Consider the following 27,984-nt stretch of genomic DNA (forward strand, 5'->3'; position numbering starts at 1 on the left):
TGGGTGCGGGAGGTGCAGGTTACCACGGGTGTGTGAGGAAGGGGTGTGTGTAGGAGCCCGGCCGACTGGTCGCAGGGGTGCGGGGGAGGGGCGTAGGGTGTGTGTGTGTGTGTGTGTGTGTGTGTGTGTGTGTGTGTGTGTGTGTAGGCGGGATGACGTGAATGGGAAGAGAAGAGGACAGGCCCCAGGATTGGCTGGATGCATGGAAGCCGCAGGGAGGCGCCATTTGCACTTCACACACTAGTGCGCAGACGACCGAAAGTAGCTAGCGGCGGGGCGCCGGGAGTCGGAGTCGGTCCCGCCCCTCAACAAAGGGAGCGCCTAGCGAGGGGTGGGGCGCGCTGCGCGCCCGCCGCCGCAGTGAATTCAGCCTCGTTCCGCTGTGGCTAAGCACCGAGCCCACGGAACACCCCGGCCGGGCGTCGGCAACAAAGAGCAAACCGTAAAACAGCACCCAGGGCTGTGCTTGTTTGCTTGTTTTTAGCAGATACCTGCAACGTGTGATAGGCAGCAGCCTGCAAAAATGACCGGTAGCCAGCGTCCGCAACCAGCGGCTTCCGGAAGGCCTTTAACGCTTTGGTAACAATGGAGCTACTGAACCAATACGGCGCTCTTTCCGGTTTCGTTCAAGCTCGCTGAAATCTTTTCCAGGATTGCCTTTGACCCCGGAAGTGAGGTCTTCCGCGTTTCTCCCTCCCCCAAGATGGCAACAGCCGAAGATGAGTTACTGCTGCCACGGCTCCCTGAGCTGTTCGAAACCAGCAAGCAGCTTCTGGACGAAGTGGAAGTAGCGACTGAGCCCACTGGTTCCCGGATAATCCAAGATAAGGTGTTCAAGGCACTAGACCTCCTTAAGAAGGCTGCTGAAATGGTAGCGCAGCTCGACTTGTTCAGGTATGGGGGTCAGGGTAATAATGGCTAAGAAGTGAGGTAATAATGGTTACCAAGGGTGGAGTCATGGAGTCCGGGTAGAGGAGACCCTTTTAAAAAGAATTAGGAACCTTTCATTCCACCTCCCACTGCGATCTTTTGTACCTTGTTTACGTTCTCCACCTGTCTTGGAAATAGTTAATATCCCGCGACTCTGCTCCCTAATGTTGACTCTGCAAAGGCATTGGGTGTGGGCGGTCAGCCACTTTCATTCAAGAAAACCGGCCACTGTTCTTCGGGACTTCTCCCTTCTCACACTTACCGCAGCCTTCCCCTACCCCAGGCAGCAAAGGCTACCGTGTGATTGCCCTTCCAGGCTTCACAAGCCTCATCTTTGCTCTTTCCAGCCAAAATGAAGATTTGGAAGAGATTGCTTCCACCGACCTGAAGTACCTGATGGTGCCAGCATTTCAAGGAGCGCTCGCCATGAAACAAGTCAACCCCAGAAAGCGTCTAGATCATTTGCAGTGGGCCCGAGAACACTTTTTAAACTATTTAACTCAGTGCCAATACTATCATGTGGCAGAGTTTGAGCTGCCCAAAACCAAGAACAACTCAACTGATCATAATACTGCTAGTTCCACCACGGCCTATCCTAGCCTCTTTGCAATGGCATCTCAAAGACAGGCTAAAATAGAGAGGTGGGTCAATAGCTATAATTTGAGGACTGCCCAATGGCAGTGCTATTGCAGGAGGGGGGGGTTGCATGTTTTTTTTGGGGGGGGGAGGGGAACAGTGGTGTCTGTCACTCTTTTGGTTCCTGTTCAGCATTAGGCCCTGGTGAGAGTAAGTTTTCCTGAGCTTTTCAAGAAGCTTCTGCCTTTGTTGAGATGGTCATACCTAACCGTCAGACCCCTGCTACCCTAAGGTTGCCAGCAGCAGGACGTGCTCTAGCTTAGCGTCTCCCGATCTTATCCCACATCACAGCATAGCAATATTCATATGGTACAGTGGGGTAGAGATCTATGAAGGGCACAGTGTCTTGTAGCTATAATCCATTTATGGTCCACTGAGTGAGAAGGTCTGTTCTGAGTAATGGCTCAGGTGTGTAACATACTGAGCTAGTGGTAGTCCTAGTACAGCTTCATCGCGTGACCTTGAAGAAGTTGCTTACTCTCAGTTTAGTGCAAAAAACATTTGACAAGTGCTCCCAGTGTCTAGGATCTATGTTAGGCACTGGGGGTACAGACTGAGTGTGTTTGTAGGAGTATGGGTGGTCTCCACATTGGAGGAGTATACAATGTGGCAAGGAAAAGAGGCATAGAAACAGAGTAGCCATATAAAAGGATGTCATGGAGAAATGCACAGGTAATGTGAGAGCAGACAGGAGGGGCACCTAACCAAAGAAGGAGCAGGAAAGAGAGAAGGCTCCCTAGAAGAGGTGACTCCTGTGTTGAGTTGTTTAAGGATTGATAGGAGTATCATCTAGAGGAAGAGGAAAGGAGGGCATTAGCCAGCAGAGGTAATAGTGTTAGTAAAGCTACAGGGTCATAAAAGAGCACAGTGCTGGGTTGGGAATATGTGTGGGGAACCACTGTAAGCAATCAGATGATCCTAGAACATGAAGGGGGTGAGAGAGAAGGGGGAGGAATGATGCCGAAGAATGTTGTAGGGTCCAGGCGAAGACTTGGGATGTGAGGAAGGTGAAGGAACAGCCCTGCTGCTAAGAACATGGGGAGGGGTTTGAATCTCAGTTCCACTGTTTAATCACTCTCTTTTGGGGGTAAGTTGCTTAATCACTTAGTGCCTTAATTTCCCCAGCAGTAAAATTGGACAGTGACAGTTCTTTCTTCATCAAGTAGTTTTGAAGATGAAAAGAGAAATACACAAAAAGCACTTGGCACAATGTCTAATACAGTAAGTACTCAAAGTCAGCTATTGTTATATCTTTGTAGCTGAGTGCCAGTTGTGGAGTCAGAAAGTGGGTTTTGAGACCCAGCTTTACCTGTAAGCCATTGGACTTTGGGTAACTTATATAATAACCTGTTGCAGTCTCAGGGTTCCTTGTGTGAAATCATATAAAAGTAATAATTGTACCAAGAAACATAATGTTAATGTTAAGAAACATAAGAGCACATAAAACAGCTAGCACAGTATCTGGCACATAGTCACTAGTCTATAAATGTCACTTACCAGTTACCCATGCTAAAGAACCTAATCTTTGGTTGGTGACTGGGAGTCACTGGAGGGTTTTGGAGTTTTTTTTTTTTTAAAGAGCAGCATGGTCATATTTGCATTTTAACTAGCATACACTGGCAGCAGTTAGGAAGCAGTGTGAGGGAGAATATTAGATCCGGTTAGGTCACAAGTGATGAGGCCTCACTATAGCAGTGGCAGAAGAGAAGGGGTAGATTTATTTAGAAGGATTGAATTGGCAGAGAACTTGGGGATCAGTTAGTTCTGGGAGGTGGAGTAGATGGAAGCAACACAAGGAAGACGTGCACGTTTGTGTCATAGGTGGATGGCTTGTGGAACTCATTAAGATGTGGCATAGAGGAGGAAGAACAAATCAGGGGATAGGGGAGTGTACCAATTTGGTACTGAGCCATTGAAGGTGTTTAAGGGTCCTCCAGATAGATGTATCTGGTAGTGTGTAGCTCAGAGGAGAGGCCTGGTCTGGAGAGCTGAAAATCGATTCATTCATTTGGCAAATATGTTTTGAGCTTTTGCCAGGAACTGTTCTAGGTAATGGAGAACCAGATGAAGTCAGTGGCCTCATGAAGCCTTTATTTTGGAGGAGGAGACAGACTATAAGCTAGTAAATAATAATGCAAATCAGGTGGTGTAGTTTGGGGTTAGTGACAGTGAATAACAGTGTTTGAGGAAATGGGCTAAACTGTCAGGAAGTGGAATTCAGCATCACGTCTTTTGTAAGAAGGTGGGGAAAGCCCATTGGCATGTGACAGGTAGTTTAAACAGTGAGTTTGGTATCCAAATAATTATACTACACCCCAAAAAAGGGCTATAAATGCCTTAGAGATACAGTGTTGCAGAGAAAGACCAAGGAGTGAGCACCTCTGGTTGGAGGGATGAGGATGAAGTTTCAGAATGTAATGCATTTGAGATGAGCCTTGAATTATGGTTAAAAATGGCAATTATAGATTTTCCTGGATGTAAAAGAAATAATAATGATTGTAGAAAATTGGAAAAGCAATATTTTTCAATTAAAAAAAGGCCTTAATCCTGGCACTCAGAGATGATCTTTCTTAACTTCCTGATGTATTTACTTCCAGATATATAGTTACTTTAGCTAATAAATGTGGAATAATATATGTATACACACACACACAGGTTTTTTTATCCTTTTGAAACATAACATCATATGGTGAGCATTTCCCCATGTCTTTTAAAACCATGATTTTCATGGTTGCATAGTATTCCATCCTATACTTGTGCCACAGTGATTTAAATTCATCTTTCATTGTCAAATACTTAGACTGTGTATGTGGGGGTTGTTTGTTTTATTTGGTTTTGCTCTTGTAAGTAGTGTCATGAATAGACATCTTTAGCTGAATCTGTCATGGTTTCATTAGGATAAGGTTTCTTGGACCAGTGACTAGATTAAAGGGTTTGAATATTTTAAGACTTGATCGAAGCAACATTGCTTTCCACAGTAACAGAGTTTTAGAATATGCCCCACCACACTGGGCTTATATGTTAACACTTAGAAAATCCAATTGGGAAAACCAAAAAAGGTATCTCATTGTTTTTATTTGCATTTCTTGGGCTAGAAAGCTTGGTCTTTGAAGATTTTTTTAAAATGTCTGCCAGACAATATAACAAGGTTATCCCTATGCTAATGGTTGCCACATTTATCTCATGAGCCCAGACCTTTCCTGATCTTCAGACTCCCAGACTTAACATGGCCTAAGTTGAACCCTTGGCTTTTTAACTCCCAGGTGCCCCCCCGCCCAGGTTTCATCTCATTGAGTGCACTACCTTTCACCTGAGAGTTAGCTTTAGTTCCTCCCTTCTTAGTCTCTAAGTCCCATACATCAACCAGACCTGCCAGTTCTAGCTACAAAACGAATCTTCAGTCCTTCTGTTTCTCTGGGTCTCCACTATCATCCCTTAGTGTCAGCCACTAGCACTTCACCTGCAATAGGCAAACCACTGACTACGAGGCCCTGCACAGTTTGACGAGGCCCTGCTTCTCTTCAGGCTTCTCCTGTCTGCTAGGCTCCAGCCCCAGTTGCCTTTTCTTTCGGTTCTTTGCACAGGCCCAGTTCCTTCCTTCTACGGTCTTTGTACCTGTTCTCCTCTCATGAAACGCTCTTCATTTTTCTGTCTTCCTGAGCTTTGTCTTTCTCCTCTGCTCTAGAATGTGTACTCCTTGAGGGCAGGAGCCATTTCTCTCTTATTCACTGTGGTATGCCTAGCACAAGGCCTGGCATAGAGGGAGTGCTCAAGAAATGTTTATTATTGACAAGCAGGGGGAACAACATGAGCAGAAGCCCAAGGTGCAGGGTGGTTTGAGGTATGTACAGGGAATGCAGAAAGGTCTAGTTGGGCAGAATCCAAAAGTACTGTGGTCGGAAGGTCTGCACAGGGAAGTGATGTGTATATAGAATCCTGAAAGGTAAGCAAGAGGCAGAAAGACAAGTTGACATGTTATAGTAGTATTTCAGCTGGGAAGAAGAGATAAAAATGAAGTGACAGCTATCAAAGACACTCGTTTTGCAGGAAGCATTTATATGATTAGAAAACACATTGTTGAGATCCTTTTTCTGTAAGTCCTCCCTCTTTACATACTGAAGCCATCCTGCATAAAACACCTAAATGGTATATCCTCTCTCTCAAAACCTGTTTCTTCACATATCCTCTCTACCGATTCTCACCTTTGACAGTAAGTATGAGTCTGGTTGATTATCTGCACCTTCATTCTGGTGACAGAAATAGAAAAGTAGAAGCCATGTAAGTAATGGATGGGTCTAGTGTTAGATTCATTGAACTTAGATTCTGAAGCACCAGCTGGGTAGCCGTGTCTATAGACAGAAGGCAACGTAACTAAAACTTGGAGGAGACTAGTGGATAGTGCTAAAATTTAGGAGCTTTGGTGGGTATGGATAGTTTACCAAAGAAAAACATGGAGAGGGGGAAAAAGCCAAGGATGAAACCTTGGGGCAACTTAAGGTAGAAGAAAGAGGCAGGAAAGAGCAATCAGAGGTAAGATACTTAGCGAAGTATAGATAGAAGTGCTGATAGAAGCCAGGGAAAGAGAACAAACGTGAAGTACTCTTTGAAGCTTCTCCCCACCAAGCTCCCCTCCTAGATACTATAGCACTTAGTTTTTGTTACTTATCACAGTGTAACTATCTGTCATTCTGTAAACTTGGAACTTCTAAAGGTCAGAGACCTTGACTAAATGTATCTCTAGTATCATAATTGCGTCACTGTATCCCTAGAGCCCGAGACAACAAGCCAATCATAGTAGATACATGAAGTGTCTGTGGGAGGAACAGTTACACAGTAGTCATAAGAAAAACGGAAGGAATATGGTATTGCACATAAAGCCTGGACTTGGAGTGACCAATCTGATTTCCTCCACTTAATAAGCAGAGCATCATCTAGCCCCTTCTGGCCTCCATTTTTCCATCCTCTAACAGTATTTGTATTCTCTTGCTGCTTACCAAATACTTTCATGTGTATTGTTCCATTTGATTCTATTTACAACCCCAGGAAATGCAGCTTCTTATCTCCATTTTAGAGCTATGGAAATGGGGTATGACAATTTACTCGTGCAGAGTTACCTCATAAGTGTTCAGGCTAGGATTTAAACGCAGATCTTCAGATTCCCAATTCTCGTGCTCCTTCCAGCAAGGCACAGAAAAGAGAAGAGTGGTCACTGGAAAGGATAGACTATGGATTGAGGGAAGGTGTTCCTAGGATAGGGGAAAGACACCAGTAGAGTGAAAAATTGTAACGGCTGATTCCAGGATTGATTGATAGTGTGAGGTCTGGGAAAATGTGGATAGGGACAGGTTTGATAGCAAAAGTAGAAGGTAAAGACAAGGGAAGGAGGAAAGGTGAAACTACAGAAATTTTAAGTGAAAGAGGAAAATTGGTGGCCACTGGCTGGGCATTTTGCAACTGTGATGGTGGCATGATCCACAAAAGATGAACAAAAAGAGCTGAGCAAGAGTGACCACTCAGCCAAAGTTTGATCATTTGAATTTGTTGTTGACTCATTTGACACAAATCTGTAGTTCTTGAGCTCTCCACAGCAGCCTGAGAACAGAAAAAGGGTGTGGGGAAAGTTGTCCAGAGTCAGAAGGATAACGGCTGGTGTAGTAAGTAGTGTTTCCATGTAATGGCTTGCCATAGGAAACCTAGAACAGTAGTGAAGGTATAGGATGGTGATTTTCAATCTGTACCTTGGAGCTGTAAGATTCCACCACAGTGTCTGGGTAAGGAGGGATGTTGGGAGCCCTCTGATTTAACTAGGGTGGATTTTTATCTGTTTATTACTTATGGAGTTCCAAATACACTCTCACAGGAAGAGAAGCGTTCTTGGTGCACCTGGGTGGCTCAGTCAGTTAAGTGCCCGACTCTTGATCTCAGCTCAGGTCTCAATCTCAGGGTCGTGAGTTTAAGCCCCACGTTGGGCTCCATGCTAGTCATGAAGCCTACTTTAAAGAAAAAGAAGGAGAAGAAGAAGAAGAAAAGGTTCTTTTACTAAGACAAAGAGGTTTTAAAAACACTGGCCAGAAAAGCAGGAGTGGAAGAGCTAGAAGTTTCAAAGATGACAAGGAGCAAAGATGTACGAGTGAGGAAGTGAAGAAGAAAGTGGAGAGCACAGTTAGACTGCCTGCAAAGAATGGGAAAGGAAGCACAAGAACTTACTCAGAGGACTGGTAAACTGACCCAGACTTTACCCCGGATTGTATACATTCTAATGCCCTGGTATGTTTTTTCCTGATGGAGGTACATCCAGGAAAGAGGGTGAGGGTAGGATTAGGACCAGAATGAAATGTTCTCAAGCGATGTCTATAATAGCATTCATGAACTAGGAATTGACCATTGTGCTGTTTTGCTCAGAGGCTGCCGATGATGATGCTGTGAGTTATTTGTAATATATAAACTGCCCCACTTGTTAGGTAAAGTATCAGAAAAGCCTAAAAGTTTGTATAATAAACAATGGCTCCAGAGCAGTGGTTCTTGACTTTACATGGGTCATGGACCTTGTTGATGATCTGATAAAAACTACAAACCTCTCCCAGGCAACAACAATAATAGTAATTAATAATAATAATAATAATAATAATAATAATAATAAGGTAGAATTCTGCATTAAATTTCAGGGAATTCAAAGACTTCCTCCCCTCAAACTCTATTTATGGACCTCAGGTTAAGAACTCCAGGTTCTTTTCCTTGATTCTTCTCTCTCAAGCCCTCACATCCAATAAACCTCTTTTCTAATTTACATACATCCACGTCTCTCCACCTCTCTATTTCAAGTCACTGTTTCTCATCTAGATTGTAGCAATATCCTCTTCATTGATTTTCCTGCTTCCATACTTGCCTCCCACCTCCCCCACCCCCTGCCACATTCTGCACTCCACACAGCCAAAAAAAAAAGTTTTTATGTCACTCTATTCATGTCATGTGTTCTATTCCAAAGCCTCCAGTGGATTTCCTATCTCAAAATATCCTGGTATTTGATGTTTGGGGTTTAGAGCACACGGGGTTCTACAAATTGTGGTCCTGGCTATCTCTCTTACCTCATTTACTGTCATTCTTCACTTCATGCCAGCCACACTGGCCTCCTTTCTGTTTTGCAAACATGTCAAGCCAGGCTCTATCCCACACCAAGACCTTCATATTTGCCTTTAGCCCTTAGAACACTCTTTCGGATATTGGCATGGGTTGCTTCCTTACTGAAGTCTTTGCTCAAATATCACTTCTTCCTGATCATCATGTATATAATAGCACTTCTACTTCTGTACCATCATTCTGTCTGCCGTACCTTGCTTTTTGCTGCTGCTTCATGGCTTTTAACACAACCCAACTCATCATCTCTTTTTGTCTGCTTACACTAGAATGAAAGCTTCGGGAGAGCAAGGACTCTCCAGCACTGAGAAGAGTGCCTGTCACACAATAGGTATCCAGTAAATATTTTTCAGGTGAATGATAGATGACATGTTAGAATGCATCCTGAAAAAGGCAAGCAGGATGGTTGTGAGTCTTTATATTAGGATGAGTCAGAGAGGCACCTGGCTGGGTCAGATGGTGAGTTTCAGCCCCATGTTGAGTATAAAGCTTACTTTTTAAAAAATGTGATACTATAAATCAAAGCACTTAGTATAGCACCTTGTACTTGAGAAAAATACAATAGAGTATTTCCTTGGTTCAAACCATATGATTCTCTTAGCAAAAGGATGAGCCAGAGAGCTGAGATTGTTTTGCCCAGAAGAAAAGAAGAGATGACCAGTTTTTTAAAGAGTATTTCCCAAGGAATTCCTGCATCAGTGACAGTTAAATAACCCTTAAGAGAAAGGGTAGGGGGAAGAGGTGGTGGTGATGGAGGAGGGCACTTGTGGGGAAGAGCACTGGGTGTTGTATGGAAACCAATCTGACAATAAACTTAAAAGTAAATAAATAAATAAATAACCCTTAAGAGTCTGTGACTCTTTGAAGTTGTACTTCCCAAGTGGATCTTGTGTGATACTAAGTATCCAACCTAGTAAGCCTTGAACTTCCATCTGGAAAGATGATGGGAGGAGTTGCTCAGATCAGATTATTACTGTATTTTTCTGGCTTTAGAATGTATTTCTCAGCCCCTACTCATCCGTTCCTTGCCTTGCAGTCTTGAGGGAACTGCCCTGGTGGTGAGCTCTTGCCAAAGTAGAAACCAGCATACTCACTGCCTTGTCATCAGCAAGGGTAAATTCTTATTGTGGCCTCCTTTGAAGGAATACCACTCTATTTTTGAGTTCATGGGTAATGCTTTTCTGTGGAACAGATACAAGCAGAAGAAGGAGGTGGAGCATAGGTTGTCCACAATGAAATCTGCTGTGGAAAGTGGTCAAGCAGATGATGAGCATGTTCGTGAATATTACCTCCTTCACCTGCGAAGGTGGATCAGTATCAGCTTAGAAGAGATTGAAAGCATTGACCAAGAAATGAAGATCCTGAGAGAAAAAGACTCCTCAAAAGAGGTAAGCCTTGTTGCTGCCCATATAGCTCCAAAAGCTACTATCAGAGAGCTGAATGTTATACAGGAGAGTCATCAAATTAAAATCCTTTTAAGTCTCCTTAAAAGCATTTTTCTTCTTAAGCTTAGTGGAGGAAAGCTGAAGGTTCACTAGATTTACTAGCCTTCTCTGGAGCTTACAGTGTTGTTCCCCAGTGCTTTCTAACCTGTGAAACACTTCTGTTTGTAATTGTGTGACATGCCACAGGGAGGGAGACTTCTCTGAAGTAAAAAATTGGTTTTTGGCTGTGAGAGGTCATGACTGCTGAAGGAATGCAAAGGGAGGTGGGCCTTTAAAAAAAATGTGCTTGACTGTAATAAACAAGCAGGAAGAGGAATGGAATGGGAATGGAGAAGGAAAGTGGCACCAGAGTGGGGAGAGAAAAGAGTAGGAAGAAGAAAGTCAAAGGAAAGTTCAAGAATATATTTAGGTTTGGGGCGGAATCCGAATTTAATGTAGACAATGATGCACTCTCACACCCTCAGATCTCCCAAGTAGGAGACACAGAAGGACATTTCCATGCACAAAATGTTGGATGTGCTGATAAAGAAAACCTTGTGTAACACAGCTTTGGCCTTCTTCGAAGATCATCACCCTGTGTTGGAGCCACTGCTTCAGAAGATTAGGTTCCACTGCCACTTACTTTTTGGTTCAAGATACAAATATATCTTTAGTTGAATGTATCAGGTACTAGCAAGCATTTATTTCGGTCCTCAGAGAAGCCTCTTCCAAATTGGATTTGTACTAATTATTAGCCCAGGAGCTTATGCCTCCGGGTAATGTCAACCTAGTTCCTCATGTTAAAGGATCAAAGAATAAACAATATTCTAAGGCCAGGAAGTCCCTTGAGCATCTCTAAATGAATGGTTTTCAAGCTGGCCTCTTCTGGATTCTCCCCTGGCCCATTCTTTGCTGTTGTTGTTAAATGCTCTTTTTTTCTTTTAAACATTTATTTATTTTTGAGAGAGAGAGAGAGAGAGAGAGAGAGAGAGAGAGAGAGAGAGAGAGAGAGAGAGACAGAGTGCAAGCTGGGGAGGGGCAGAGAGAGAAGGAGGCACAGAATCTGAAATAGGCTCCAGGCTCTGAGCTGTCAGCACAGAGTCCAACGTGGGGCTCAAACTGACCAACCGCAAGATTGTGACCTGAGCTGAAGTCAGATACCTAACCGACTGAGCCACCCAGGGGCCCCTAAACGCTCTCTTATTTGGTGTTGGGATCAGCTCTGGAAGTGATGGATGAAGACCCAAGTAAACACCTTTTCTCTGACCATACTTTGTTTCCGTATGCTCCCTGAAACCTTGTTATATGCCACTACATGAAAGTTACTAACACAGTCTTTCCCCCTTGCATTTAGGAACACCATCTTCTAAAAACCTGGCAGTTATTGACAATTAATTGCATAGTTACATTGGAAAGGGTCTTAATCATTCAACTTTAGCACTGAGGGCCAGGCTGAGGAAAGGGACTTCAAAATCAGCTCAAGCGATTTATCTGGAACATGGTAAAAGTCTTTGGAATCTCCTTCTTTAGAGGGGAATATTTTAAAGCCAACTGATTGTTTTACTTTTGGCGAGATGATTTCTGGGAGAACTTTCTCTTCCTCCCTTTTCAGCAAGGTACTCAGGCCTCCTCAGGGGAGCTAAGCAGCGTCCACCATTAGTATTCTGCTGTTGCATCTTAGAGACTGATAAATAGGGAGTGGGCAATATTTGAATCTAGGGCTTTTCAGACACATGAAGATTTAAGAGCCTGCATCATGGGGTAGGCAGAATGGCAAACGCATTTCTGATAATGAATTTCCTTTCCAGGCTTCAACTTCTTACTCACCTCGTCAAGACAGGCCTCCAGTGAAACCCTTCGTTCTCACTCGGAACATGGCCCAAGCCAAGTAGGTGGTACTAAAAAGTGGGTTGCCTTTGTAAGCACCCTGCTTTTGTGGTTCAATTATAATGCACGAGTAACAGACAGAATGGGCATTGTTAACAGGCCATGTCCTCATCTGTGGTGGCTGTTCTTTCATCAATGAGATGTTACCTCTAATATTTTCTATGTCTGTCTTCATCAGACATTTCACTCAAACTCAAGCTTAAAACCAGGCTCAAAGGAAACCCAACAAAAATAAAACAAAGAAGAAATGAATCTAGTATAGAATTGTACACTTCAATTGTTTCCCAGTGCCTTTAGCTACAATTCTCAGAAGGACATATTTGCCTGTTTTGGATTTAATTCTGAGTTCTTGAAAGAAGATGCTCTTCCACTGGGTGACAGGAAAGTCTCTTTCCCTCTGTGTATCTTTTAGACCCACCAACTGTAAATACAAAGCATCTGCTTTGTGGGACACTGGCCTCTGGGATTGCTTTCTGGGTGATGAGCCTGAGCTATTTATCATCTCATTAAAGCTCTTGACTATAAAGCCCCTTCCTGGATGCCTCTTGTTATGTATCCTCCAGTTTACATAGCTCCTCAGAAGATAGCTGGGCAGGAGAGCCAGGATGAAACAGATGCAGCCTTTGTCACTAAAGAGAAGAGGCTTTTTAATAGTGCTGTGCATGTTTAGTCTAAATGTGGTGTGATTCTTGCAGAGTATTTGGAGCTGGTTATCCAAGTCTGGCATCAATGACGGTGAATGACTGGTATGATCAGCATCGGAAGTACGGAGCATTACCAGATCAGGGCATAGCCGAGAGAACACCAGGTATGAAGGGGTAGGAGGAAAGCAGTTATACTGTTATTGGTCCCTTACTTCCTAGCAGTTAACTTCAGACCAAGAATTGTTGCCCTTTAGGAGCAGAAGGAATCTGGACAAAGATTCTAGGCAATGTTTTATTTTATTTATTATTAAGATAAATAGCAGATGATTTGGGGAGGATGTAGGGAGCAGCTGCATGATTCTGGACTCTTTCCAGATGTTGTGGCATCAAAACAGACTGAGCAGCTAGATAGCAAAACCAAAAATCCATCGACGTCATTTCCTCCTCTGGTAATGGCAGAGTAGGTTCTATCAGGCCAATTCCTCCCAAAGATAATAATTACAAACTGAAGAAAATAAAACTGCCACCTGAAGGAGCTAGAGAATGACTGGAGAGTAGTCAACACTTAGAAGTAGGGAATGGTGCTTGGAATTTCTTGAGGACAAGGGACTTTGACTTACTGTATTCTTGGTGTCCAACTCAGTAATTAGATGATAGTACATACTTGGAGGCATCATTGGAAGGGAGAGGTGGTGGGGGTGTCCCTGTAAAGATGGAAGCAACATGATATATTAGAAAAAAGTATAGACAGACCTAATTACTCCTGCTGCTTAGTAGATAAGACATCATCTAGCCCCTCTGAGCCTGTTTCCTTATTTCATTTGATCCTCTCAGCAACCCTATGAAGCAAACATTCTTATCCCCCTTTTAGGGTGAGAAAATGGTGTCTGGGAACTGACGTACCCAAACTCAACATAGCTAGAAAGTGGCCAGCCTAGGATTTGAATTCAGGCTTAAAAGTCCCAGTTCCAATGTCACTTCCACTATAGCACAGAGAAGAGAAGAGTGGTCATTTGAAAGGGTTTCCTGTTTCTTACATCTTCTCACCCACTGGAAGTCTCCAGTTGCTGTAATGTGCGGGTAGGTGAAACTTGGCTAGGCACTTACAGCCTTACCGGTTGAGGAATGAGAGAAATGAGTTCCAGGTGACTATAGCAACTGAAAAATGAGACAATGTCCCATAAAGGAGAAAACCATAGAGGAGGAGCCCAGATTCTCTGTATAAACCTTCCCTCAATCTCAGGCTGACACCTAAGCTATGTGTGCCCAGGATAGACTCCAAGCACCCTAGATAGGGCTAAAATCACAATGTGGGGGTTTAGCTGCTGCCCGGTGCAGAAAAATACATTTGGAAGTTTGGTTCTAGACAAATGAACTGCCTACTAAAATGAAACACAACTCAGAGTCTCTACAACATACCATTCACAAAATCTGAGATTTAATTCTAAACTATTATACACAGAGAGGGAAAAGCCAGGAAAAGGGGACTCATACTCGAGAGGAAAAGCAATCAGTGAGACCAACCCCAGATGACACAGATGTTGAAATTAGCCAACATAGACATTAAAGCAGCTTATTTACATGCTCAAGGACAGAGCATTATATGCTTGTAATAAGTGAAAAGATAAGAAATGTTAGTGGATAATGTCTATTATCCACTAACTTTATATTTACAAATGTACCTGCTACCCAGTGGCAAGTATTAATGTCACCCATATGGACTCTGGAGCCCTCTTGAGTTTGCAGCATACATGCTCCTAAACCATTGTGGTTAGTTAGACTTTCAAGTATCCTAACTTGTTCCTGGACATGTAACATGTTGATAAACCTCTCGATTTTTAGCAATATATGGAAACCTCTCCAATCAAAAACAATTCATAAGTTCTACTTTGTGTCAGCCATTGCTCACATTCTGTCACTAGAGAATACAGCAATATTGGGTATGTTGCAAGCTTTCAAGGTAGTCTGAACTCTATTGTTTTGATATATTTTTTAATGTTTATTTATTTTTGAGAGAGAGCAAGAGAGAGCATGAGCAAAGGAGGAGCAGAGAGGGAGGGAGACACTGAATTTGAAGCAGGCTCCAGGCTCTGAGCTCTTAGCACAGAGCCTGATGCAGGGCCCCAACCCATAAACCGTGAGATCATGACCTGAGCCGAAGTCTGATGCTTAACTGACTGAGCCACCCAGGTGCCCCAAGATAGCCTGAACTTTAAAAAGTTGATCCATTAGTTGTATCCAGTGGATGTCGATTGGCCTCCTAGTTTACTCTTGTGTCAAGAGCTAAAACTGTGAACCTAACTTTCTCTTATTGGTGGTTAAAAAATTTTATTTTCACACTCAAAAAGAAAAAAGAAATGAAAAAAAATCTCAGTGGAGAAGTGAGAACTACACACAAATTCTGAAACTGAAAAATACAATATCTGAAGTTTACAAACCATTGGATAAGCTTAATAATAGCAAATTGGCAGTGACAGAAGAAAGTGTCAGTTAATTCAACAATAGATCAGTTCCAATTAGTCTGACAACAAATTGGAAAAAAAGTGAACTGAGCTTCTGTGACCTGTGTAACAAGGTTAAAAGGACCATCATATGTACAGTTGAAATACAATTAGGAAAGGAGAGAGAAGAAAAGCTACCAGAAAAAAATTTTTTGAAGAAATGATGATGGCTAAAATGTTCCCTAAGTCAATGAAACACAAATTTACAGATTCAGAAATCTTATCAAGCCCCAAGCAAGTTAAATACAAAGAAAGCCACACATAGGCACACATTGTCAAACTGCTGAAAACCAAAGGAAAAAAGAAAATCTTGAGAGCAGCCAGGGATAAAGTACACATTACATTTAGAAGAACAATAATAGGAGTTGTTTCTTACTTCCCATTAGAAACAGGGGGAACTAGAGGCAGTGCAGCAACATCTGTAAAGTTTTGGGGGAGGAAGAAGACCTGTCACTTCAGAATTTTATACCCAGTGAAAATATACATAAAAATGAAGGCATAATTAAGGCATTTTCAGATAAAGCTGAAGGAATTCTTCACCAGGAAACTGGCATTGTGAGAGCTTCTGAAGGAAATTCCTTTTTTTTTTTTTTTTGAGAGAAAGAGAGAGAGAGTGTGAGCAGGGGAGGGTCAGAGAGAGAGGGAGACACAGAATCTGAAGCAGGCTCCAGGCTCGAGCTGTCAGCACAGAACCTGGTGCAGGGCTCGAACCCACAAACCATGAGATCATGACCTGAGCTGAAGTTGGATGCTGAACCGACTGAGCCATCCAGGCATCCCCTGAAGGAAGTTCTTAAGGCTAAAGGGAATGATATAAGATGGAAACTTGGATATTCAAGGAATATGGTACAGCAGAAATGGTAATTATGTAGGTAAATACAAAGGACTGTCCCCCTCCCAACTTTTCAAAAGGGCTTTTCTTAAAAAGCCTTTCTTAAGGCAAAAATTATAATACCGTCCTGTGGGATTTATACTATATGTAGATGGGATATATATGATGTCTATAGCAAAAAGGACAGAGTAAATGGGACCTTGTTTTGTGAGATCCTTCTGTTTTATGTAAAGTTGTACATATTACCTATTGCTGTGTAACAATTTACTGCAAAAATTTAGCAACTTAAAATAATAAACATTTATTGTCTCACATATTTTCTGAGGGTAAGGAATCCAGGATCAACTTTACTGGGTGATTCTGGCTTCAGATCTTTTGAGGTTGCAGTCAGAGTGTCAGCTGACACCTAAGCTATACAGTCTTCTGAAAGCTTGACTGAGGCTAGAGGATCTGCTTCCCACTCATGGACTCATGATTCATGTGACTATTGGCAGGAGGCTTCTCCTTGTGGGTCTCTCTCTGGTGTTGCTCACAGCTAAGAGCTTCCTGTCCCCAAAGCAAATGATCTGAGTGAGAATTACCAGGACAGAAGCCTCAGTATCTTTTATAACCTAGTGTTGGAAGTGACATACCATGACTTCTGCCATATTCTGTGGGTCACATAGTGGGGAGGGGACTACAGAAGAGTGAGAATGCCAGAAGGCTGAGATAGTTGGGGTTCATCTTTGAGGCTGCCTCTGACATGGTTTGGTATTTAATTCCAAGGAGACTGGAAAGTTAGGAAGGAATATTGTATTACCTAGCGCAACCACTTAAAAAATAATGCATCAGGATAATGAGAAGACAAGCCACACACTGGCAGAAAATAGTTGCAAAAGACAAATCTGATAAAAGACTCTTCTCCAAAACATACAGTTCTTAAAACTGAACCAAAATGAAATACCCAATTAAGAAATAGGAAGAAGACCTGAATAGACACCTCACCAGAGAAGATCTACTGAGGGCAAATAAGTTTCTGAAAAGGAGCTCAACATTGTATGTTATTAGGGAATTGCAAATTAAAACACAGGGATACCACTGTACCCCCTAGAAGAATGGCCAAAATCCAAAACACTGACAACACCAAAACCTGACATGGGGAACATACCCATGGGAACAACGAGGACTCACTGCAGATGAGGATGCCAAGTGGTACAACCACCTGGGAAGACCATTTCTTACAAAACTTAAACATACTCTTACCAGACGATCTAGCAGTCCTGCTCCTTGGTATTTACCCCAATAAGTAGAAATTTTAGGTCTACCTAAAACCCTGCACACAAGTGGTTATGGCAGCTTTATTCATAATGGCCAAAACTTGGAAGCAACCGAGATGTCCTCAGTAGCTTGAAAGGATAAAGTGTGGTACATCCAGACAATAGAATAGTATTCATTGCTTTAAAAAAAAAAAAAAAAAAGCTTGGGGCTCAGTCGGTTAAGCCTCCGACTTCGGCTCAGGTCAGATCTCATGTTTGTGGGTTCGAGCCCCGCATCAGGCTCTGTGCTGACAGCTAGCTCAGAGCCTGGAGCCTGCTTCCGGTTCTGTGTTTCCTTCTCTCTCTCTGCCCCTCCCCCTCTCATGCTCTGTCTCTCTCTGTATCAAAAATAAATAAAACATTAAAAAAAACGTTTTAAAAAACAAAAGCTTATCAAGCCATAGAAAGACATGGAAAAACCTTAAACACATATTACTAAGTAAAAGAAGCTGGTCTGAAAAGGGCTATTTGCTGATTCCAACTATATGACTTTCTGGAAAAGGCAAAACTAGAAAGGATCGGTGGTTACCGGGAGTTAGAGGAGGATGGATGAACAGGTGGAACCCAGAAGATTTTTACGGCAAGGGAACTAGTGGATACATGCCATTGTATACATTTTTCCAAACCCATAGAATGTACAATACCAAGAATAAACTCTAACGTAAACTATGGACTTTGGATGATACTGATGTGCCTGTCTAGATTTGCTGATTGTAACAAATGTTCCACTCTGGTGCAGGATGTTGTTAGTGGGGGAAGCTGTGCCTCTGTGGTGACAGGAGGTATATGGCAAAACTGTGTATTGTCTATTTTTAAAAATAATGTAAACAGATAAAGCTATAAAGTCAATGGACAAATTAGAAGGAAACAAAAAAGAATGAATAGAAAAACAAACAAACAAAAAAGCCAGATGTGGTAAATAGAAAACCAATAGCAGAATAGTAGATTCCATTCCAATCATATCAGTAATTATTCTAAATTTAAATGGAATAAACCTCCAAATTACAAATCAGAGATTGATTTCAGATTCAGCTACACACTGTCTACAAGAGGTGCATTTTACTTTATTAAATGTTCATTTATTTATTTTGAGAGAGCAAGAGTGAGCATGGGTGGGGAGGGGCAGAGAGAGAGGGAGACAGAATCCCAAGCAGGCTCTGCACTGTCAGCACAGAGCCCAACACGGGGCTTGATGTCACAAACCATGATATCATGATCTGAGTCAAAATCAAGAGTCAGACGCTCAACCGACTGAGCCGCCCAAGCTCCCCAAGAGAGCCTTTAAATGTAAAGGCACAGATTGGTTAAAAGTGAAAAGATGAAGAAGAATATACCATGCTGACAATAAGATTAAGAAAGCTGTAGTAGCTATACTAAGTCAGATAAAGTAGACTTCAAGACAAAAGGTGTTACTGGATGTAAACAAGAGCATTTCATACCAATAAAAGGGGAAATTTATCAGGAAGGTCCAGCAGTAATAAACATCTTCCTGTCTAATAAGAGGCTTTAACTTACAAGAATTAAAAATTAACAGACGAAAATGGAGAAATAGACAAATCTACACTCATAGTTTGGAGAGTTTAATACTTCTCTTTCAGTAATTGAATTACTAGACAGAAAATCAGTAAGGACGTAGATGATCTGGACAACACTAGCAGCCATCTTAACCTGTTTTATATTTACAGAACAATATATACAACAATTGCAAAACATACCTCTTCAAGTGCACGTGGTACATACATCAAGAGAGATGATATTCTGGGCCATCAAATAAGTCTCAATAAGTTTCAAAGATTGAAATCACACTAAAAATGTTCTCTGACCACAATGGGATTAAATTACCAATCAATAACAACATACCTAGGAAGTCTTCAAATATTTTTAGAATATAGTTGGTTTTTCTCTTCTTAATTTACATCCAAGTTAGTTAGCATATAGTGCAAAAATGATTTCAGGAGTGGATTCCTTAGTGCCCCTTTCCCATTTAGCCCATCCCGCTTCCCACAACCCTTCCAGCAACCCTCTGTTTCTCTATATTTAATATATATAAATCATAAAATATAAATCTATATTTAATATTTATATATGTTAGTATCATATGTATCATATATAAACAATAAATAATGTTTTTATTATATTTTTGCTTCCTTTCCCTTATGTTCATCTGTTTTGGATCTTAAATTCCTCTTATGAGTGAAATCTTACATCTTTCTCTAATTTTGCTTAGCATAATACCCTCTAGTTCCATCCATGTAGTTGCAAGTGGCAAGATTTCATTCTTTTTGATTGCTAAGTAGTATTCCATCACACACACACACACACACACACACACACACACACACTGCATCTTCTTTATCCATTCATCCATTGAAGGACATTTGGGCTCTTTCCATACTTTGGCTGTTGTCGATAGTGCTGCTATGAACATTAGGGTGCACGTGCCCCTTCTAAACAGCACACCTGTATCCCTTGGATAAATACCTAGTAGTGCAGTTTCTGGGTTGTTGGGTAGTTCTATTTTTAATTTTTTGAGGAACCTCGATACTGTTTTCCAGAGTGGCTGTACCAGTTTACATTCCCAAGAATATACGTTTTTTAAAAATGCTTATTTTATTTTTGAGAAAGCAAGCACAATAGGGGAGGGGCAGAGAGAGGGGGACAGAGGATCCAAAGTGGGCTCTGTGTTAACAGCAGAGAGCCTGGGGCAGGACTCAAACCCACAAACTGCGAGATCATGACCTGAGCTAAAGTCAGACACTTAGACTGAGCCACCTAGGTGCCCCTTCCAAATATTTTTTAAATGTTTATTCATTTTTGAAAGAGATACAGACAGACAAAACATGAGCAAGGGAGGGGCAGTGAGAGACAGGGAGATACAGAATCCAAAGTAGGCTCCAGGCTTCGAGCTGTCAGCACACAGCACAACATTGGGCTCAAACTCACAAATTGTGTGTGAGATCATGACCTGAGCTGAAGTTGGACACTTAACTGACTGAGTCACCGAGGCACCCCTCCAAATATTTTTTTGTAATTTTTTAAATGTTTGTTTATTTTTGAGAGAGCGAGAAATGGAGCATGAGTGGGGGAGAGGAAGAGAGAGAGAGAGAGACACAGAATCCGAAGCAGGCTTCAGGCTCTAAGCAAACATTCAGCACAGAGCCTTATATGGGGCTCAAACTCACAAACTGTGAGATCATGACCTGAGCTGAAGTCAGACACTTAACGGACTGAGACCACCCAGGCACCTGTACCCCTCCAATTATTTTTAAATTAGACAGCAGGCTTCTACATAACTGGTGGATCAAAAAGAAATCACAAGGAAGCAAGAAAATATTTTTAACTGAATAACAATGAAAATACATTTGTGGCATACAACTAAAGCAGTGCTGACAGGGAAATGTAGGACTTTCAGTACTTATGTTAGGAAAAAAAGAAAGATAAAATTAATCACCTAAGGTCCTACCTAAAGAAATTGGAAACAAGAACAAAATAAACCCGAAGTAAATGGAAGACAGGAAGAGATAAAGATCTGGAGAATCTAAGAGTGGTGGTGGTGGTGATGCACAAAAGGCCACACATTTGTGTACCCTCATAACCTGGCAGTTTTGCTCCTAGGTATATACCTAAGAGTAATGAGACCTTATGTCCACAAAAGGACTGTGCAAGGAATGTTCATAGAAGCATTATTTGTGATACCCCTAGCTGGATACTCTCAAATGCGTCTACATAGTAGAATGGATAAAGAAATTCTGGTGTGTTCATGTAACAAAATATCGTGTAGTGAGAAAGTTAAACTAACTCTAGTTCTTGAGCTATCAGTGGCAAATATGGCAGAATTTTGCAAACATAATTATGAGCGAGACAAGCCAGACACAAAACAGGATATACTATAGGATTTCATTCATATAAAGTACACAAGCAGGTGAAACTTATATATGCTGTTTAAAAGCCAGCATAGTGTTTACCTTTAGTGGGGGATCATAAGTGGAATTGGACCTGAGGGGGACTTTTGTAAAGTTAGTGTTTTGCATCTGATCTGAGTACTGATTACATGGATGTGTTCGGATGTGAAAATTCATTGGGCAATGCTATGTTTGTGTCTATGTCTACATGTATATTTCAATAACAACACACAAAAGAAACCTCATGGGCAGCATTTTCAGTAGACCAGGCAACAGCATGTCCCCATGAACTTCAAAATAAAAACAGAGAAGAGCAAGTCACTCATAACCACAAGATGAGCACGTGATTGGCATCCATGTAGGAGAAAGCAGGAAGAATTGACAGACCATCTGAAAGACCTGACAAACAGCAGATTCCCAAAACAGCAAACGGATATTCACTCAGAAATGTGGCAGTCCAGTTTAAGGACAGCAGTTGAAATGGGAGAGGGTTTGCCCTCCAATAAAAACTGGGTGAATATAAGGGACCAGAGAATCTGAAAGAGATGGAGAAGTCTAATCTTACACGAACTCTTGAAAATGACCCACCAGATCTTGCTTCCAGGACAGGGTCCCACACTGAGGAGAAATTGCTGACAGTAGCATTGAAATTGAGTAGAACAGGGACCATAAAGAAGAAGAAAAGAGAACGATGAGATGAAAGTGGGAGAGATGACCAGAGCCAAGAACTCCAATGAAGCAAGTCATCACCTCTTTTTTTTTTCTAATTTTTTAATGCTTATTTATTTTTGAGAGAGAGAGGGAGGCCATGACTGAGAGAGGGGTAGAGACAGGGAGATAAGATTCCGAAGCAGACTCCAGGCTCCTTGATGTCAGCACAGAGCCCAATGCAGGGCTCGAACTCACAAACTGTGAGATCATGACCTGAGCCGAAGTCAGATGCTTAACCGACTGAGCCACCTAGTTCCCCACAAGTCACAATACAAACAGCAGAAAGGGAACCTCAGTGAAGTGAGAAAAGCTACCATGAACCATACTTTCTAAAAGTTCAGGAAAACTTGTTACACATAAGAATGAACAACAGATGGTGGTGATGGTTGCACAGCTCTGAACTGTACACTTCAAACGGGGGAAGTTTATGGTATGTGAAATCTATCTCAATAAAAAGTTTGAACAGAAAATTTATCAAGGTCAGATCCCACACAAAATTATTATAAAGGTGGGAGGGAGTAGGGAGAATCAAAAGTGTTCCAAAAAGACAGTCTCAAAAAGACAAGTCTAAAATCTGTGCTGTTTTTAAAAATCTAATAATTTTAATGCTACGAAATTCATAGTGTTTGAAAATTAGTTGGAAGGTGCTAGGAAAACTGTATAAGACATAGGAGAACAATATAAAGCAGGATTCATAAAACAAAAATGTGGTGGCAACTTGGGAGAAGTAAGAATTATTTCAGAAATGAAAGACCGGAAGCAAGCCAGAAAATGCCTTACTGAGGTAAAAAAGAAAATGTTTTACATAAAAACAAAGATAAACAGGACTGGGGGTGGAGGGAAAGAGGCTAGTGTTAAAAATACCAAAGAAGACCAGGCTTATGGATAATAGGATTATCAACCAAAGCAAGGAGAAAGAATAAATGGGAAAAGCTAATGGTAAGGAAACTTTCCTGGCATTAAAAACAAAAAAGATACAATTTGATAAAATGCACTGTGTACCTGAGACTGACAAGACACATTCTGATAAAATTACTAGACTCTAAAGGAGAGGAAAACCTGCCTTAGACATTTCAGCAAAAACAGCAGATGATTTTAAAGGAAAGAAGGATCACTCTAACTCTTGTGACACCAATGCTTTTATGCCAGAATAAAATAGAGTAACATATATTTAAGATACTCAAGGGGAGAAATATGAGCCAAGGACACTATATCTGGTAAAACTGTTTTGTGTAAAGGGTACAGACGTTTATCAACATAGAGGAGCTCAGGAAATACTGTTCCCAGGATCCCTTCCTTGGGAATATAATAGAGAATTGGCTTCAGACTGCCAAAATGACGAAAAAGACCTCAACCAAGTACTGGTGGCGAGCATTAGTTACTTGTAGAACCAAGACGAAATAAGAGTTAAAAGGGAGACACTAGAGTATGTAATGTTTATATGTTCAGTGTTCAGAAAAGGTAGATACAATACAGCTATTTTTTAAATGGACAATTGGGAAAAGGAAATGCAAAAAAGAATGAACTATTCTCAGCAATTATATTGGTGACAACATTAGTGTTCTAAGACTGTGTGTGAAATAATATAAACAATTATGAGATAGTCTAAATCTATCATCTTCTGTCTTTGAGAAGTAACAATTTTAGTGTGGAAGAATACACATGCAATTCAAAAAAGTTTAATGTAGAAATAAAGTGCTGAATAGGTACTCATAAGAAATTGTATTTAAAAGTAAACACACGCATACAGCTTGTGGTCTTAAAATACCATTCCCATTAAAAAAAAAAAACCAGGATGTCTTAGAGAAATAGCTAATTCCAAGTCTAGGGCAGGAAATATATAAGATGGGCTGGAAACATCTTGTTAGAAAGATAGGCAAGAGGGGCACCCAGGTGACTCAGTCAGTTAAGCGTTCAACTCTTGATTTCGGCTCAGGTTGTGATCTCACAGTACTTGAGTTTGGGCTCTGTGCTCACAGCAGGGAACGTACTTGGGGATTTCTCTCCCTCTCTGCCTTTTCTCCCTACCCCCTTTAAATACATACACACACACATACACACATACACACATACATACATACATACATACATACATCCTTTAAAAAAAAAGGATAGGGAAGACATTTTCAAAGACAACTAGGGTCATATCAAAAGGACTCAGAAGCCAATTTGAAAGTTTCCACTGGCCAGAGACAGTTTGGTTTCAAAAAGGGTTATTGTCAGTAGCAACAAACACATCCAGAGCACAAATTTGGGTTCCTAATATCATTCTCTAAAAAAACCAGAACCCACTAGAGAAATGGCTGCTTCTAGGCTGGGGCAGAGAATAAACAAGATGACCCTGAAGCGTCTTTTAGTACTAGAAAATAAAGGACTCAAAAAACAAAACAATCTTAAGTATGTTAATGGACACAAGGGCCAGCTGAAAGTTTTGCTGGTCAAAACTGTTGAGCAGGAAAATAACAGTATTGGATTACCAAAAAATATATAAATATCAATGAGTCTATAGTGATAGAAATAAATGATGACATAATAAATGGAGGAGAGGAGACACAAAAATGCTAAATAATTTGTGTATATACTCCTGTCTTAAGGACATGGAGCATAACTCCCTCTCCCCTTTAAGTGTGGGCTGTTTAGTGACTTCCAAAGACTATAGTGTGGAAGGGGTGAGGGAAGAACTTCACAGTTAGAAACCTTACGAACACTGTCTTAATCGGATGGTCCAGGTTAATTAACATCGTCAGTGAGAAGTCATGTTGATGGCTGTGTAGCCTAGATTGATGTGATGAGAAGGGCACTTCAGCCTTTATGATATTCTTTTCCAAAACCCATAACCCCAATCTAATTAGGAGAAAAACATCAGGTACCCCTAAATTGAGGGACATTCTACAAAATATCTGATCAGCACACACCAAAATGGCTCAAGTCCTCAAAAACAAGGAATATCTGAGACATTGTCACAGCCAAAATGAGAATAAAGAGACAGAGGACTAAATGTAATGTGGCGCTCTGGATGGGATCCTGAGACCAAAAAAGGACATTAAAGAACTCATTGCAGTGGGTTAAAACCCATCAAATATGTTGGGGCACCTGGGTGGCTCAGTCAGTGAAGCATTCAACTCTTGATCTCAGCTCAGGTCATGATCTCAGAGACGTGAGGTGAAACCCCACATTGAGCTCCGTGCTGGGCATGAAGCATCCTTAAAAATATATATATTTAAATCCATGAGTTGTAATTATATTTAAAAATAGAAATTGTTCAATTTCAGAGGATAAGGAACCAGTTGATTGATTACCTTGATAAGTGGTAAACAAAGTGAAAGAATCAAGCATTTACATTGTCTTTTTTTTTCCTTGAGTAACTAAATAGTAGGAGACGAGAGGAAGCCTCTCTTCACAGAAGCATTCTAGTTAATAAAAGAGAAATGTTAAAATAAGGAGTATCAACCTTTTGAAACCTCCAGAAAATCAGTGAATCCAGGCATCAAGCATCAGTTGCTAACATCACAACACATGAGACATAGATGTTATGTGCCACCTGATCAGCCCTAGCTGGAGTCATACGGAAGGGCCCAACCCTGAGTCAGATCAAGCCTCTATCCACTTGCCAATGTGCAGAAATACAGAAGACCCTGTTGGACTGCAGCACAGCTACACAGTCAGCAAAATCCAGATTTGGGGAAACTCTACAGGTCAGATGCCCCAGTTTCTTCAGTAGATAATTTATAAGGAAAGAAAAGGATAGAATTCCTGTAGATTAAGAAGATCTCAAAACATTTTTATTTTTTTGTATGCATAATTTTTAATGTTTTCCTTTATGTTTGAGAGAGAGACAGAGTGTGAGCAGGGGAGGGGCAGAGAGAGAGGGAGACACAATCTGAAGCAGGCTCCAGGGTCTGAGCTGTCAGCACAGAGCCCAATGCGGGACTTGAACTCATAAACTGTGTGAGATCATGACCTGAGCCAAAGTCAGATGCTTAACCCACTGAGCCACCCAGGTGTCCTGATCTGAAAACATGTTTAAATGAGCAAGACTAACCTTAAAAACACTATGCTAAGTGAAAGAAGTCATACATAAACACCATATATTATTTGATTCCGTTTATATGAAATTTCCAGAATAGGCACATCTATAGGGACAGAAAGTAGATTGCTGGCAGTCAGGGGCTAGGGAGCGGGAAGGAAAGGGAATCAATAGTATGTGGGCACAAAGGATCTTTTTGGGATAAAGGAAATCATTTCTCATTGGTGATGGTTTCACAACTCTACTAAAAATCATTGAACACAAAAATGTACAAATAGACAACTCTGGTGTCGAGGGATGCAGACTTGAGTAATAAAGCTATAATAAACTCCAGGAAGTTACTATAAAAGTTGGTTTAGTAGTTACCTTTTGGGAAGAGAAAGGGGGCATTCTAATTTGGAAGATGCTCCTGAAGAAGCTTTTGGATAGGTACAAAAGTTTTATTTCTTTTCTTTTTTTAATGTTTTTTATTGTTTTTATTTTTGAGAGAGAGAGAGCGAGAGAGAGAAAGAGAACAGAAGCAGGGGAGGGGCAGAGAGAGAGGGAGAGGTAGAATCTGAAGCAGGCTCCAGGCTCTGAGCTGTCAGCACTGCACAGGCACCCCCAGAAGCTCTGTTTCTTGGCCCAAGTGGAAACTACAAAGCTATAGCCTCATAAAAACTTAAGTTATGTATATTTTTGTGTGATTTCCAGTACCTTATTTTACAATAAAAATTGTTTTAAAAAACACACAAGAGATCAGATTGGAAGACATCAGATTCTCATGTATTTCATTTGTTATCATAGTAATGAGAATTTTTCTCCTGGGCAAACTCAGGGTAGCCAAGAAATGCTCCTTTACCTCACAAAGAAAACAGAATGAATGCAAAAGGGGGAGGTAGCAGTTGGTTTAATTTCTTTTGGGTATGCCTTTCAGATTTCAGACCCTGTTCCAAACAAGTATCAAATAGCACAAATATTCTTTTTCTGGTAGGTTCAACTGCCCTGTGATTTACAATTTCTCTCTCTCTCTCTCTCTCTCTCTCTCTCTCTCCCTCTCTCTCACACACACACACACACACACACACACACACACACACACACACACAACTGTAGAACTGTAATAAAGGAACTGGATGGAGGAGAAAGAATCACCTGCAGTCCCTCCTTCTGGACACACCACAAATCAGTAAATCATAAATATTTTTTACTTTATTGTTTCTGGCTTGCTGAGGTTCTGTTGGGCAGTGGTTTTTGGTGTGTGTGTAAGGGGTAGTGTTTGGCCTTTTCACCAAGAATTCTTTCCCAAAATAGAACTGATTCTGATAATTCAACTTTTTTTGTTTTTGCCTTCTTGTGAAAACCACTCAGTGCATCCTTTCTTACCTATTATTTAACATGTCACTGATTAAATAATAGAAATACCCTCCAAGACTCTACTGGCCCCGGGGTATGCAGTTAGGCAATATTCCTTGTTCTCATTTTGTGCAGCTGTGTTCAGGGTGGAGCCAAGGCCCCTGACTTTCCCTCAGTTCCTCATCTCTGCTTTCCCATTTTTCCACTCTGGCAGAGCTCAAAAGAGCTGGTCAGGAACATGAAGATCAGGAACAAAAGGAGGAAGAGGATGATGAGCAAACACTCCACAGGGCTCGGGAGTGGGATAACTGGAAGGACACCCATCCCAGAGGCTATGGCAATCGACAGAACATGGGCTAGTCTTCCCACAACAACGGACTACAGAGGTCACACCTTCCCCGCCAAGGAAAGCCGTGCTGTCTTCCCCTCCCTGGGCTCCTGCTTCAGCTGTGTACAATGAAGGCAAAGATGCTTAATCTTGCTTTGCGTTCAATAAAGTGTCAAATGATTAGGTGTGTATTTGTACCCTAGATGATGAGCCAGCAGTCTTGTTTTAGCATTATCATCCTCATCATGGTGTATTCCAATTTCTTAAGTGGAAAGACAAAAGCACTGAGAAATCACTCTGTATGATCAATGGCTGTATGAATTATCTTTAAAATAATAATAAAAGTCCCTTCTATTACATGAGCCTGTGCAGAAATTTGGGTGTCAGTAGTTGTTTTG

General features: G+C 41.3%; 1 protein-coding gene across 1 annotated transcript; it reads left to right on the forward strand.

The window, feature by feature from the left end:
- Nucleotides 1-255: 255 nt before the first annotated feature.
- On the forward strand, nt 256-27,948 carry IGBP1 (immunoglobulin binding protein 1). The gene is made up of 6 exons (XM_029930415.1): nt 256-894; nt 1,278-1,571; nt 9,893-10,088; nt 11,933-12,012; nt 12,707-12,819; nt 27,473-27,948. The coding sequence occupies exons 1-6, from the start codon at nt 704-706 to the stop codon at nt 27,616-27,618; spliced, it is 1,020 nt and encodes a 339-aa protein (XP_029786275.1). The 5' UTR covers nt 256-703; the 3' UTR covers nt 27,619-27,948.
- Nucleotides 27,949-27,984: the final 36 nt, after the last annotated feature.

This window comes from Suricata suricatta, chromosome X (assembly GCF_006229205.1).
Source record: "Suricata suricatta isolate VVHF042 chromosome X, meerkat_22Aug2017_6uvM2_HiC, whole genome shotgun sequence".
In the NCBI taxonomy this organism is placed as follows: Eukaryota; Metazoa; Chordata; class Mammalia; order Carnivora; family Herpestidae; genus Suricata; species Suricata suricatta.

What these genes read in the sequence shown, in the direction of transcription:
- IGBP1 (XM_029930415.1), top strand. Translation starts at nt 704, where the DNA reads ATGGCAACAGCCGAAGATGAGTTACTGCTGCCACGGCTCCCTGAGCTG. An exon ending in GCGCAGCTCGACTTGTTCAG is followed by an intron (nt 895 to 1,277) that starts GTATGGGGGTCA and finishes TGCTCTTTCCAG; the next exon opens with CCAAAATGAAGATTTGGAAG. An exon ending in AAAAAGACTCCTCAAAAGAG is followed by an intron (nt 10,089 to 11,932) that starts GTAAGCCTTGTT and finishes TTTCCTTTCCAG; the next exon opens with GCTTCAACTTCTTACTCACC.